The following is a 15776-nucleotide window of genomic DNA, read 5'->3' as shown; positions in this document are numbered from 1 at the left end:
GAGGCCCCCTTCCCAAGGCCGCGGCCCGGTGCCCACCCCGCTCCCGGTCCCTGCAGCGGGGCAGTGCCGCTCCCGGGGCTCCGCAGTGGCCGCGCTGCGGGGGATTCAACGGGCAGCCGCGGGGGGAGCCTGCCCGCCGGCCGCGGCCACCTAGCAACGTGCCGCAGCGGGCAGTTACACAACGGCGGCCTCGGGCAGCGCGGAGGGGCTGCGGAGCTCAGCCCGGGCAGCCGGTGTGTCGTCCCCTTCGTGACGATCCCCGCAGGGTTTACAGCCGTCCCGGTGTAGCGGATCAGGGCTTAATCTGGGGGACTGTACATAGCTTGAGAAGATCCAGGCTTTGTCTTAGAAACCTCTTTTAGGTGCTAAAGGAAGAGCTGAAATACTGCGATGCACTTTAGGCAGGCAAGTTGATGTTGCCTGATGTGGACCTGGTTCGCTTTATGCCACCGCTGGAGTCTGAGCATCCTTATGCTTGTGATAACAAAATCCAGCACCTCATCATCTCAGTTGCTTGCACAGGTAGTACTGCAGCAGTGAGAGGAGTCTGGGATGTACATAAAAAGACTTTAAATGCATTAAGGAACAAAAAACCGGTGAAAACTTTCCCACAATTTTGATTACTGACCCATTTTAATTATTCCACAGCCCTGGCATATCAGGGAGAGGAGCAGGAGATAATACCACCTTGTAGGCTTGGCTTGTGTGTGCTGGAAAGGTAAACCCTGGTAGAAGCGAGGAGCGGTGACAGGTTTTGGAGGAGGTGGAGGGAAGCAGAGAGTGATCTAAACGAACAGCTTTCAAAATGCTTCTGGTACTGTATTTGGGTTTGCTGCTCTAATAAATAAGCAAAACTCCTGAATACTGTTTGAAGATTTTGTGCTGTGGTTTTGTTACTGTAGTATCTGTGCCTTCTGTGTAAAACCGAGGGAAGAAATGGCTGCTTCTCCATTCCTTCTCACTCCCCTCTTGAGAGTTTTGTAGGTGGCTTTTTTATATGGCATAAAAAAAATGCATAGAGTTATAAGGTAATAGTTTCTCTTTGATACGGTAGAAGAAACCAACCAATGAAACACATGGCTCTCAAACAGGAGCCACCAGACATTTTGTGTTGTAGTTCCACCTAATGTTTACCTATGAAATACTTTAAATACCTTTTATGATTGTCATCGTTGCTGTTTCAGTTCTGTAGCGTTCCTGTAGAATGGGGGAAGGGTGCAGCACAAGAGATTTGAAGTGGTACTCATATTTCTTTTAGGATAACATGCTAATTTTACTTTGCATTATTTAAAAACCAGAAACATCAGTTGTTCATTTGTTTGATTTGTGTTTCTGTGCTTAAAGAAAATCCCAAGGCCACCACAACTTGCAGTGTTGGGAATGACACAGCCCCAGCTCCCCATCCATCTGATATTTTGCAAATAAAAGCAGATACAGTCAGAAAGTAATTACGAGTTGGTTTTGGTGACAAAGAGGAGTACTTTAACAGGGAAGCTGAAACTTGATAATTTAGTGCTATTGCTCTCTTGCATGGTCTGTCCCTATTTCAGAGTGTGAAGTTATCACCCTGTACCCTTTCAGTTTTCTGTTTCTGCCTCTGTGTAATTAGGCAAGTTAGCAAAACAAGTAAACAGCAGTCACCAAAGCCACTAGGACAAAGTTAAATTTGCTCTGAGTTCCTGAAGGTACCTGACCTGGATTTACCGAATACAGAAACTTCTTCATGTTCTGCTGAAACTCCTCCTCTTTCCTGAGGAGATTTGTCACAAAATCACTCTGCTTCTTCTGGAATGCTGTGGTTTGAAATGTTTCTCAGCTGTTGTGTTGTCTATCTCTATGTATAAATTCAAACTTTATATTCTGTATTAATCGTTGATAGGCAAGTTGTTTCCTTTGTCAGTTCAAAAAAGAGGAATTACCTTGTAGGGTGCAAGGGTGAGGAAAGAGGGAAGAAATTCTCTTTGATCCCTGAAGTATCAGACATTTGAAAACAGAAAAAATATTGATTTCACAAAAAAACTATTTTGACCATGGTGCTCTTCTGCTGATTGGATTTAATAGGTGGTAAATATATCCTTAGCTTTAAAACAGTGCTTGAACTTCTTGTATCAATAGAATCACTGTTAAAAGGTGTCCCTGCCTGAACTTAGCTGTTTTAAAGGGGGGTTTTAATCTGTCATTTAAAAAATGGAAAAAAAACCGTAAGTGGGAGGTGGGCTGGGGGTTAGTAGTTCAGTTTTAGAATAATCATAGCATATCTGTCTGTTGTTTGTAGTTGTTTGCAAATGGCCTTTTAAGATTTATTTTATTGGGCAGTGCCATTCCAGACTAAAGGTCAAGGTCATAATACTCATAATATCTGATGAGTCATAGATTTGTCCTGGAATCCAATTCTGCAAGACATTTATAGGACATTGCCGGTGTCTGATCCAGTGGAAGATATTCCAGCTGGGGGAGAAAATGTATTTGCCTGCCCTTTTTCAGCTAGGTTCACTGCCCTCTTGCACACTGTGAATCAGTGTTATGCTTTTGGGCATTGTAATGTGTTGTCCAATAAAATGCTCTTAAGTTGTAAATTGGTTTCTGTGAGCCTTTGGGAAAGCATCTCATTAATAAGGGAAGGCTTTTTATTATACCAGAGATTAATTTCACTACCCTCAGTCATGAACAGGATCTTCTATGATGTTTGTGAGTCTCTTGGTCTTAAAAATGTCTTTGGATGAGGCCCTTGTTTCAGTTAGCCTATTAGGTCATCGCTGGCACTAGCCCATGCAGAATGTTTCAGAGGCAGTGACAGCCCCTGTAGTAAGCAGATGTGGGATAATATGATGCTCCCCAAATTCTCACTTTTGACTCCAAGCCTGCTGATTTAAGCCCAGAGGCAACTATGGTGGGTTTGCTTAGTTTCCGTGCTATGTGTGGCATTGATTGCTGTTGTGCCTTTAGCTCTAGTAGTGGTGGTCCTGTCCCCATCCAGTCAGGGTAGCCCAAATCCTTGGACCTTCTGGGCGTGTAGGCAGTTTAACTGGTGCTCTCAGCACTAGCCAGAGCTATGGCCCTTCTGCATAGTCTGTGTTGAAATGAAATCCTTTGGAGGATTGGTTTTTTCCCTCACTAAATTAATCTTTTTGCAGTTCCAGTGAGTGCTTGTGGGAGGAGAGGACAGGGAAGAGGAAAGGAAGAGCCTGGGTGGCAGGCCTCTGAGTTTTTAGCTTTGTCTTGCTCAGGAAAACTTTCTGTGCCTCTCCAGTTTGAGACAAGCTTGCTGACATAACTGTCCATTTCATTTTTGTACCTTCCCAAATTCTTGATCTGAGTAATACCAAATACTACCAGTTACTGATGATGCATAGAAAAATATTTTTGTCAGTTGTGAGGTTACCAATGCTCCTTTTCTTTGGATGTCCATCTGTGTTCTCTAAGGTTAGATATTTATTATTTCTATACACCTATAACAACCCTCCACATGTATCTCTGCTCTTAATGTGTGCAGGTTCCTGTCACTTCTTTGCTGTCCTCTGGCTCTCATTCTTCACTGTTTTCTTGAACCCTGAAGTTCTCTAATACCCTGTTCAGAGAGGCTGTCCAGAAGAATAAAGAATGCAAAAAGGTCTCAACAGCGAAAGGAAATCACGTTCACTAGTATTTGAATGCTTGTTCTCGTGCCTAATTGGAGTGTACTTGGTTCAGCACTGTCTGCAAGTGTGTTGAATAAGGAAAGCTGGAGCATATTTTATAAAATGAAGTATGCTTATAAAACAGTCTGATTCTTCTTGTCAGTTTTCAAAATTCTCGTCTCTTATGTGGACAAAAAATAATGCCACCTGGAAATCATTAAGCTAATTGCATTTCAGATAGTCTGTTAGAGAACCAAGGCCTCAGATTCAGCTGCAGTTTTCTGAGGCTTTTCTGTAGCATTTTCCTGGTTTCCAGCATGTTCTCTCCTGTTGTGTAAAGAATTTTTCAACAGCATGGAAAACTAGTACACAGCGCTATTAGATACATCAGCTGATTAAGTGAAAAATACCTACCGAGAGTGAAACAAGCTGCTGTCTTTAACAGAGCAAGTGCATTATACTAAAATTGAAATACATTAAGTTGATATCCCTATTACAGTTACCTTAAGGTACCAAAGTTTTTGAAGTAAATTGGTCCTGCTAACCATTAATAGGAAAGGAATTATCTAATGTAATTGCTAAAGATAGGTTAATGTCAGAGAATATAAATGTCTAGTTGAAGTCTGATAAAGTGTTTATAGATAATTATGTTACACAATTCTAGGGGAATGAAGTGATTTCAAGACAAGAGGTGATGTTGCGGGGCCGCATGGGAGGGCAGTGGCTGTATGAACACTTCCCTCCATCATGGTCCTGCCCTGAAGGGGACCCGTCTGTAAGCTAGACTCAAATCCAACCCAGCTTGATGTCACGGAGAATTTTTTCTATTTCCTTTTATGTGGTGGGTTTTGCCCTACAGTTTGCTCCTTTGTCTCAGGAAGAAAGAGGTTTCCATTGTCAGCTAGTTGTTTGTTGTTGTGACATGTCTTTTAACAAGCTCTTCATTTTCTGGTGATAGGTAGAGGCCTTGTCAATGTTGAAATAGCTAATATATTGGTTATTCTCTACATAGTTTTAGCAAGTGAATAATTTTGATACATTTTTATCATATGCTCGCAGAAGCATGTACATTTGAAATTACATATAGTGCCTTTTGTTTTGTTGCGTGGGGTGTGGTAGTGGAAGAAATATCACAAATAAGAGAGCAGTTATAGAAGGTGATTGGTTTTGTGAAATTTTTTGTGTGGCTGGCACTCAAAGTGCAGTATTTTGCTTTTATTTCCCTCACTTGAGGAAGCTGCGTAACATCTGAGTGTCTTTTGGGCCTCTGCACTCAGTTTTTTTCTCAGTCCTGTTTTTATACCTTTATTAATTTATTTGTATTTAAGGCCAAGTAAGCATTTTGCTGCTCCTGTTCTCAGAGTTTTACTGTAATTATGGAAAACATTTATAAGTGAGTATTGCTCTACATTAGCCAGGAGCCTTAAAACAGATCACCAGTCTTGGCGCCAGGCATGGGTGATAGTTCTGTTTGGAGGAAGAAACTGTAAATAATTTTTCCTCTGTGCTTTAAACATAAACAGGCTTTTCTCTAGCAGATATGGTGTTCATCTTCCCAGTTTTGTTCTATTTCTTTTCTAACATGCATGCCTGAAATACATGGGAAGAAACAAATCCTGGTTTCCTTTACTGTCTAGGTTGCTGGTGTCCAGCTTCTGCTTTGGTGAAAGATCTTATTTTACAGATGGACAGAAAGACTGCAGAAAATATTTAATGTTACCAGTTGTCATCCTGTTTTCTCAAGCAGTCATTATTATAAGGGGGAAAAATGGATTTTACTATACTGTTAATGGTGTTATGCCTTGGGTGAAAAAGAGCTGCTTTAGTTCCTTTATCTGGAAACAGTTCCTTTGTGAAGCTCGGAAAGTGGCAGTGCTCTGATGGTGGTAATACTCTGATGATTCTGTGGTGCATTTTGACTGTAGTTACTTTAGTTCCTACCAATTATGCAGAAAGGCAGCTATTCCTGTGGAGCCAAGTAAACCCTCCTGAATGGTATCAATTTTGAACTGAAAGATGTGGAAATAACCTTTGCAAATCTGAGGAAAACTGCTCTGGTTGAGTGGAGGTTAGGCAGAATACTGTTAGTGCATTCGATAGTGTCTCTTTGTGCTTGCATGTGTGAATTGCACTATCAGTGATTCTGAGTCTTTTTGAAAGAACTTGAGTATTTGCTGTAAAGTCAAGAACAGAACATGCACAACAAGGATGCTTGCTGAAACACCTGAGCTTACTCTGCATCTCTTCCAAAATTAAGATCTTTTGTGTGGCACTCTTCCCTAGATGAGAATGGCAAGAATAATTTAAGTTAAAGCCCCTCTTTGTTGTGTCTTGTTTCAGATTGTGCAGTGAATGTCCATAAGAACTGCAAGACTTTACTGGCTGAATGCAGCAGCATCAGACCCAAGGTAGGTTCTAAAATGTGCTCTTCTTTTATAGAAACAGTGCTTGACATAGTAAGCTTAATTTAGTGCAGATATTTTAGTTTACATCAGGACAGAATCTTGCCCTACATCTTCAAGACATTGAATAGTTATTAACTTGTCATTATAGTAATTTATGACAATGTACGTAGGGAAAATAGTGAAACATTTTATTGCTGTACTGAAAATTACTTACCATTGCTTGAGTCTGTCAGAACTGTGACTAATCCTTTTAGGAATGCTCAAACCCATCATTTTTTGGGGGAACATAATTGAATTATATGGTGCCTCTGAATTTTATGCTGCTATACTTTAATAGGTTGTGCCATCTCAAAGCTAATGGAAGAGTGTGAGGGGTGGAGGGGAATTTGGTTATAACAGTTACATATTATTTATAAGCTAGGCAATGCAGAATAAGTGATTTCATTTTTGAACTGTGATGAACTTTGTCTTGCTAAGCTGTTCATTTTTATCTGTGTCACTGTGGTGCCTGTGACTGCATGTAAGGTCACAGGCTGGTTTTGAGATAGCTGTCTATCTGTCGGTTTCTTTGTTCTGGTATTGGTTTTGAAAATCATTTCCTCCTCCTGATAACTAATTACACTTGAGGGAGTTTTACTTTGTTTTAACCTGCAAGTGTTGATGATTTCAGAGACTGATAGCAGATTAGGGAGTACTGTGAGGGAGAGAAGAGAGAGCAGAACAGCTCAAACCTGGGCAATTAGAGGTTAGAGGAAGTGCTTTCAGCCATTGGTGATTTAGAATGTAACTCTTTTGAGGGCAGAAATATTCTTGTGGGGGTTTTGATGTATAGCTTTAAACTTCTTAAGGCATTGTGCATTTTCCTTTTAAACCAAAAAATTCACTTGCTGTGATGCTTTTGTTTCCACTCTTTACCATGTCCCAAATTTTCGTGGTTGAATCAGCCCTGACAAACCACTCCTGAAGAGAGTAGCACAAAATTGTGTGAGGAATGAAGTCAGAAATTAGATCCTCAAAGTGAAGCAAGACTCCCCAAAAGCCATTTGTCACAGACTGTTTTACTTATTTAATTTCTTTGCATCTTTGATAAATTCTAGCTCAATGAATTGTAACTTCCTGGTGTTGCAAGAATGAGAAAGTTGTACAGATTACCGAAGATGCCATTTTAAAGAAGCAATCTCAATTTTTTGTTGAAATTGGCTGGGTTCAGTTAGTGTTGCTGTAAACAAAGTGTAGGTGAAGACTGTCTTCGTAAAGGGTTTGCTTTCATTTAATAAATTATTTATTATCATAGATGCAATTCAGCTGTGACTTCAGTTTTGGTTCTATATCAGTCTGATTTATACTTGATGGCATTTTTATACAAAGTGTTAATGTCTATATGCCATTCTTCTGGAATGTGAAAAAAATCAAAAACTGTTACTGTGTCAAATCTTTTATACTTTTGGTATACAGCTTCACTTACAGTTAGTACTATATGGTAGGAAAAATATGATTCATTTTGGACTGGAAGTTTGGTCTGTATGTGTAAGAATATTGTATTTTTTCCTATAGCAGAAAGATTTTCAGCACAGACCTTCTGGATCTCCACAGAGTTCGCCCCAGTGTATTTCCCCAGGTTTGTACTAAAGAATGATTTCTGTGCTCAAGGCTTATCTGTTCAATTGTGTTTTTTTCTTTAATATGTTTTAAAGGCTATACACAGTGTGTTATTGAAGTATAGAAAAGGTCTCTTTTAATAAGAAGGCTTCATTTTTTTTTCTATTGGGAATGGCTTAGAGGCTCCTAGCAATCTCCTGTGTGTTTTTATCTTTTTATTTTTCTTTATACCTTCTTGCTGTGTAACCTCAAAATATCATGGTGAAAAGGGATCAATAAGCTAGTTTTTCATTGATTGTCTATTCTCTGGCCTCTGAAAAGACTAGAACTGTGAACTTTGTTTTACATCAGATTTTCATAATTGTCTATTTAAAACTTGCCTGCAGCTAGTGGTTGCTAGAAATCTCTAAGACAAGCTGGCACTAATGGTCTGAACATAAATCTTTGTTGAAACAAAGTGGGAAAAGGGATCTGGGAGGAAAAAAAAAACCCAAAAATGAACAGCTTTATTACAGCATAGGCTTTGAAATAGCTTTTTGCTACTGGAAATGACCATCATGGTCACAGGTGTATAATTTAAATGGTGTTTTAATTTGTAGATGTTACAAGGTCTGCATTAATAGAACAGGCTTTTTGACTCTCCAGTGACTGACCGTAACTAGAGCAGAATTATTTTCTGCCTTGCATTTGGTCTGTTTGGTTGCTTTGATGGATGTAAGAAAGTTGATGTGAATGTCTGAGTATTACTATGTTTCATGTGTTTTTGTTAGGTATTTGACTTCCATTGCAAAGGTGTACTTTCTTATGAAATGATTCTTACCAAGAGGTAGCACAAAGGGAGTAATTGTTATAAGAAGATAAGTGGCTGTTTGTGTTACCATGAATGGTTTTCTGCATTTAGTAGAAAGTGCAGAGACTGAAATAGGAAACAGTAAGGAATAATGAAAATAGGAAAAGTTGGCTGTAGGGCTTGTCGTTGAAACATCTCTGTGGTATACAGTCTGGTCTGGTGTGATAGGTTAACAATGATCAATATGGTCTCTCAGCAGTGTGCAGACAGTGCTAATTGAACTCAGAAAATGGCTTTTTGTTGGTGCAGACTCTGCTAGGCAGCCAGTATTTATTTTCCATAGTCCAAAGCAGAAGCTGGAAATTAAAGGAACAGCTAATAGCGTGAGCATTGTATGTCTTTACCCATCCACTACAGACTGCAGTGCACAGCAAAAAAAAAAAGCCAGAGGTATTGTATCAATTTAAAAGAGAAACACATTTTTAACATGTAGTGTTTGTGTGTATGTGTCCCATCCCTCTCCCCATGTATTGCCTCTGGAGATTTTTAGATTTGGCCTGCCATTGTGAAACAGAACTTTGTTCTTGGCTTTTGGAGCACAGAAGGAGAACTTGATGGCTGGTGATTTCAATACTTTCCCAAATGGAGACAGGAGAACATTTATCACCAAGCCTTTGTTTAGGAAACCTGCCTTTACAAATCTTGCTAATATCTGATTAGTCTCCTCTTTCAGGACAATGGGCTTGGGTCTCATCACTTGGAGATAGTGGAAGAGGACTCAGTTTACCTAGTTTGTTGTAGACTGAGAATGTGCATGTGCGTAGCCAGATTTCAAACCCAAACAGGTTTTGGGAAAGGTATTTCCAGCAAGAAAAGATGTGGTGATACAATTTCTATTACATGTCATTGATGAAACCTCCCCTGCAGCTCTAATACAATTCTAGTCAACTGTTTCAAGGAAGATGAAATGAGAGACAAGCAGATGTAGAGTATGGGATATCAAGAAATGTGGAAAAACCTGTTTCATAAGAAACATGAATACCTTGATTTAGCTGTGTTTTATTGAGCAAGGCAGAAGTAGAGTGAGAGATAATTGTTAGCGGAGGTACGCCAAGGAGTGCAGACTAAGAAAGGGGGAACTTCTGGGGATGGGTAGACACCAGTGTTTTTACAAGAATAGTTGTAAATTGGTGATGCGTCACCTTGGCTGGGAACTGAGGACTATCTGAGCTGCTGCAACAGCCTGGTCCTGAAGCAGCCTCTCAGACCCAGTACAAAAGGAAGAGTTGCATCTGGGTGTTAAGGCAAAGCTTGCCTGCAATGGCAGAGCCCTGGGTCCAAGGATCCATGAGATCTCTTCCACTCCCGTGTCCTTAAAAGCACTTTGAAAAAAGGGCAGCTGCAGACCTTGTTAGTGATAAGTTTTAAAGATTGTCTGGCTGATTCTTCATCTTTGACTTCTCTGAAGTTTCCTTTTTAAAAGGATGTATTTTGTCTCCTGTTCCTTATCATTTATTACAGACATTAGTGCTAAATAATTATTTTTTTATATCCATTTTTTATAACTCTATTACAGGCTTCCATGTATTGTGTAATAGTGATTAAAGTTTTAAATATCTTTCCAGTTCACAGTCTGTCTAGATTTAAAAAGCATTAAAAAGCTGCAGTATTAAAATTAAATTTAGCTCTGGTATCTATTATGTTCAGTGTGTGTGCATGCAGATATAAATCACTGTGTAGCAATAAGCATTGCAAAGAACTTGTGGGTTTTATGTGATCTCAGATTTTTCTTGTTTGCCATGAAATGTTCTGTGCCCTTATACGGTAGGGTGTGAATAATTGTGTGTAGGTTCTGGTGTTTTACTAAAGGAGAAGATACTTTGCAATTTCCACACTAAATGGGCACAGTAGGGACCAATTTCCTGCACTTCAGACCTGCTGATTTAGCCAATACAGTAAGTTAAGTGGCAGCTTTACATTTCTAGAAGGATCACAGGTAGTATAAAAACAGTGCATCTCTGGGGCCACTTTACTGTGCCAAGTCTGAGGGCAGCCAGTAGTGAGCATGGGGAATACAAATTCAAAAAGCAGCGGCAGAAGCAATACAATTCCAGCTCATCCTGAGCTGTCTTTTTGTGGTTCCTTTTCAAGAAAATGGAATGAGAATGTTTTTTTGGACAACGAGCTTTTGACATCCAAGATCCTGTCTGTTCTCCGTCCACATTCAGAGAGAGGTTTGAGAGCAGGCGATTTGCAGTGTACACCTCATTTTCTGAGTACCAATTCAATTTTTGCCTCTCTAGCCACTTCTTTGAAGGAGCAGCCCCGAAGTCTTCTCCTGGGACCGGATGGCACCCCAGTACTGTCACGGAATCTCGGTATGACTATCACCCAAAGAGGAAATTCTCAGTCTTCATTGAATACTGCTGGAGCCGTTAATAAATTTGGGTAAGTAAACTGCTTCTCTTCTATTTCACTAGCTTTTCCTGTCCCGTGCCCCCGGCAATGTGAAACAAAAAACAGTTACAGAACTAAAGCAAGAACTCACGTTGGTTTTCAAGCTCAGAAAAGATTTATTGAGCTTTTAATGCTGAAATTAATTTCCCTGAAAAGTAAGCTTTTTTCTGTTGCTTAAATCACCTTGTCTGTAGTCCCTCTGTACTATGAAACAAAAGATATCCTATCAAATAGGGCAGTATTTGAGTACCTCTGTCTACATTATGGCTTTTGTGGGTATATTTGTCTTTAGACTTGTGGAAATTCAGAAATGTCTTCTAAGTTCAGTTATTCTAGGTTGTGCTAGTTCTGACCAGTGTAGGAGACAGCAGTGTTTTAAATTGCAGGATACTATGATTAAAATAGTAGACTGATTCAAAGCTGTCTGCTGTTTTAAGTAGTAGTTTACTTTTTATGTGCCACGGTTATGCTTCCTTCGTAGTGAAAGTGCCCTTTGTACTCTGAACTGGCTATGGCTTGTCACCAGGTGATGTCTTTTTAAAATGTCATACTAGAAGTTGCATACTTGCTCATGCTGCTCTAATTAAAACTGTAATATTTCAGTGATGGAGTTGCTAAATTGATTTGACTGTTTAAAATTTGAGTGCAACAGTAGTTTTTATATATTTAAAGTTAATTTCACTGTAGTTTAGGAAAAATGCTTGTTAAAGTAGTTGGATTTTTTTTTTTTTTGTCAAGCAACTTAAAAATAACGTTCTGTTTTGGTCCCTTGGTCTAATTTCTTTGGCCATTTAGACTAATTTCAGGAGACATGGATGAAGGGGATTCAGTGTTTATAAAATTTAAGCAGACTTCAGATGACGTTGTCTCGCTTGCACCTTCAACAGCAGACTCCGTTTTTCTGGAAGGTATGGAATTTTCTGTGCTTTTCAGGATTTTTATTCAATTTCTGACACAGTCTTAAAGCAGCATTGAAATGTCTTTACCCTTGTTGTTGTTAATGATGATAATGAGGGATACGGTGGGAAACAACAATAATTGAAATTGAATGTGCTTTTGGTCTAGATGCATACTCTGTATCCCTCCGAAGTGAAATAGAAACAGATGCTCATGAGTTTGAGGCAGAGTCCTGGAGTGTTGCAGTGGAACAGTCTTATGCAAAAAGGCAAAAGAAAGATGTTATAAAAAGGCAAGATGTCATTTATGGTAAGAGTATTTGTTATTCTTGTAACTTTTTCTATTTCATAGTGCCAGTGTTTTGAAACAAAGCAGAAATCATTTTTACTGGCTCCCATTTTGACTTGTGCTTGGAAACTAAAAATGAGTGAAGATTTTCAAGTCTTGTTTACCTGTGTTAGTGTGCATAAGTCATCCTGTTAATGATTTAAAGCAACCCATAGTTTTCAGTATGCCTGTGTCAGCAGCAAAGCCCAGCTATACAATTAGGGAATAGCTCAACTGCAGCTGGGAGATGTCATTAAATGAGTAGGGTCCATCCCTGTTTGGCTGGGAGATTAACAGGGCAAATTTAGGAGCTTCACATCAGCGATGCAGATTGTGGTGAAGAAGAAGGTGGTGCAAAAGATGGTGGCTTTTGGAGTCTGCTCTTCTACATCTCACTAGTCACTGCACAGCATATAAATGACTTTTGATTTTTATTTTTTTTTTTATTATTTCCCCTTGCCCAGAACTAATGCAGACTGAAATGCACCATGTTAGGACACTGAAAATAATGCTGAAGGTATACTCCAAAGCCATGAGAGAGGAACTGCAGTTCCCAAATGCAGTTATCAACAAGCTCTTCCCCTGTGTGGATGAGCTGTTGGAGATGCATGGGCAATTTCTGCTCCAATTAAAGGAGCGACGAAGGGAATCCTTGGAAGAAGGCAGTGACCAAAATTATATAATCCAGAACATTGGAGACCTCTTGGTAAAACAGGTATGAATTAAATTCTACTAATGTTGTTGACACTATTTAATTTCTAAAAAGCTAACTGTAAGGTTAAAGTTATGTAAACATTGATTTAGTACTGGGTTTAAGATGATCTTCCCAGTGTAATGTGTGAGCATAACTCCCAGGAACACATGGTCACAGATAATGTGAGATGTTCAGTAAGTGTTCTTTAGGCATGTGTGTATGCATGCTGTGGGATATGTCTGCAGATGGCTTGGTTCTGTCTTTGGTCTGTTTCAAAAGTAAAGTAATGCATTCCTGGAGCCATGTCAATGCCTGGTGTCCATGGCTTTCCTGCATTTAATGCCGAGCTTCTTGGTTCTGACCTTTTAAAAATGCAGTAAAGATCCTTTGAAGTCATTACAGCTTTAGCACCCATTCTGGTATGGAGTGGATGCAACAGTTTCTTTCATATATCATGACAATTTTTGGCCTTTCACCTTTTACAGTCCCTCAGTCTTTTAAAATGCAGAGGCCCAGAAATCCTTTTAAAAACTCTCATAATGACAACCATCATTTAATGTTTGGTGATCTTGTGGTATTCCAAGCTCTCATATGTCACACTGCATAAATCTCTCATTTCTGGTACAGAAGAAATTGAAATACCGAAGAAATGTCTCAGAAATCAGTTACCATAAAACCATGTTAAACCTGGGTCTTGCAGTGGAGGTAGCTTTGCTCATAATTGTTCACGTCTTTCATTCTTATGTTTCCAACTAGTTTTCAGGTGAAAATGGGGAGAGAATGAAAGAAAAATATGGTGTGTTCTGTTGTGGACACAATGAAGCTGTTAGTCACTATAAAGACCTGCTCCAAAGCAATAAGAAGTTCCAAAACTTAATAAAGGTAAACAACAACCAGAAGTCTACCGTTCTGACTGTCCATAATATACTTGACTAATTCAGGTTTTATTTTTTACTTAAAAGATTCCTTAAATTTGAATGAGCAGGGTTAGAGTCATGTTGTCATTATTTGATGAGTTGTTAGCTTCTTATATTTTATGACTTTTGAACTGTTTGGACACAAAGCCACGATTAGCAGGTGTTACATTTGAGGCAGGCTCTTAAGAGCACATAGGACTAGGGAACAGTATTTTTTCTATTCATGGCTCTATCACTGACAGCCCTGCTGTGTGGCCGTCTTTGTAAATTGGCTTCATAATAAATAAAATCAATGATAAATGCTGTTGATGAACTACTATAGAAAAAGCAGGTACTCTTCAGCCAAGTTTTACCCACTACGTCGTCTTTCCAAAACCAGAGGATTGGCTCCAGGGTGGTTTGTTTGTCTCCTGCACACTGTAATGTGCAATTAATAGGAAGGACTGGAAAGACACAGCCTAAGTGAAGCCTGTAACCTGAATCTCAGATGGCATGGCACAGTCCTAAGTATTCTCATTTTCCAGTCATCAGTAAGTGATACTGTGTGAACTTTCCAACGTAGTTCTATGCTTACAGCTTCTCTTAACTAGTTGTCTTTAAAAGTGAGAACACTTTACTTTCAAGTAACTAAGTGAGTGGCCAGAGTTTTAAAATATATAGCTCCAGTACTTGGAAAGATCTTGGTACTGCATTCTGCTGCCAGGATTGTGCTCTACTAGCAGTCAGACTAGTGGGATTCTGATGCTTTACAGTCTTCCCTTTCTAAACAGAAATGTATCTCTGTAGATCAGCTTGCTGTGGTAAAATAAACACTTAGCTTATTCATTATTGACCTAATTTGGCTGTTAGGTCAGGTTTTAGAAATATAGTACTTCTCTGTATATGTAGGGACTAATCACATTATGAAAGGCAATCAGTTAGGAAATAGGCCATTAGATTTGGAACTTGCTCTGCTTGGCTCCAGGTTTAGTTCAACCATAATAATACCTAAAATATTTTCCAGTGATAAAAGCAAATTTTAATGTTATCAGGAGTTTTGCTTTAGTAAAAGAGTGCAGCTAATTTTGTGGTGCTATGCCTAAATGTACAAAAATGTTTTGAGACACAAGATGTGTGAATGGAGGGGTGAGAGAGTTAGAGCAATGTATACAATGGATATGATGAGTCTGTCTTGTTTTCTAGAAAATCGGCAACTGTTCCATTGTGAGGAGACTTGGTGTTCAGGAGTGTATCCTTCTAGTTACACAGCGCATCACCAAATATCCAGTCTTGGTGGAACGTATTATTCAGAATACAGAAGGTAGGTTGTTTAACTTTTCCCAGAAGCCTCACAGTTGCCTGCCAGTTCTTTTTCTCCCATATTTTGAGTGTTCGTTCCTCAGACAAGAAGGGACAGGCTGTTACTGCCTTACACCTGGCTTTCTCACTTCTTTGTTAGCTGAAGATGCTGTTCTAGATGCAGATCCAGATCAGTCTCACCTCATCAGAGGGTCAAAAGCAGCATTCAGTTTCAAGTCTGCAACCACAAAACCATAGTAGGTTAAGCCTGTCAGTTCATTAGAGATTTAGAGCTTTAGGGTGTTTTATTTTATTTTATTTTAGAACTTCAGCTCTTAAGAAATACTGTTAGATATTCATTATGGAACCTTCATGTTAAAATATGTTTGGGTGGTTTGTATCTTGCATTCCAGAGTTGAAAATGTGACTGACTGCTACTCTTTTCTCTTAGCTGGAACTAGAGATTATGAAGAGCTGACTCAGGCCCTTAGTTTAATTAAGGACACAATCACTCATGTAGATGCCATGGTAAATGAGTGCGAGAAGGGGCAGCGCCTTAAAGAAATTATGCATAAAATGGAGCTAAAATCATCTGGAAAATGCAAAAATGGACTTTTCTTCCGCAAGGATGACATGGGACAGAGGCGGCTTCTGCTGGATGGGATGCTGTACTGGAAAGCTGCATCAGGACGACTCAAAGGTAGAGAAAGGACCAGTAAGAGAAAAAGTACAGTGGGGAAACAACTTTTTATTTATTGTCTTTTTAAGTAACTTTATTACTGATCAATTGAGTAT

The 15776-nt window shown here is 39.3% G+C and overlaps 1 protein-coding gene across 3 annotated transcripts in view; it reads left to right on the top strand.

Moving 5' to 3' along the window:
* ARHGEF18 (Rho/Rac guanine nucleotide exchange factor 18) overlaps nt 1–15776 on the top strand; it is a 50139-nt gene that overhangs the window by 18044 nt on the left and 16319 nt on the right. For 2 of the 3 annotated variants that reach the window (XM_056335398.1, XM_056335396.1), the window contains 9 exons: nt 5958–6025; nt 7577–7640; nt 10715–10859; nt 11664–11776; nt 11934–12074; nt 12557–12807; nt 13543–13668; nt 14886–15003; nt 15433–15681. In XM_056335398.1, the coding sequence (XP_056191373.1) occupies nt 5958–6025; nt 7577–7640; nt 10715–10859; nt 11664–11776; nt 11934–12074; nt 12557–12807; nt 13543–13668; nt 14886–15003; nt 15433–15681 (1275 nt within the window). The remainder of the gene's footprint in view (nt 1–5957; nt 6026–7576; nt 7641–10714; nt 10860–11663; nt 11777–11933; nt 12075–12556; nt 12808–13542; nt 13669–14885; nt 15004–15432; nt 15682–15776) is intronic. The other variant, XM_056335395.1, reaches the window with a different exon arrangement.

The sequence above is a fragment of the Falco biarmicus genome, chromosome 4, assembly GCF_023638135.1.
Source record: "Falco biarmicus isolate bFalBia1 chromosome 4, bFalBia1.pri, whole genome shotgun sequence".
Lineage (NCBI taxonomy): Eukaryota > Metazoa > Chordata > Aves > Falconiformes > Falconidae > Falco > Falco biarmicus.
This window is presented reverse-complemented; position numbering and strand designations above follow the sequence as displayed.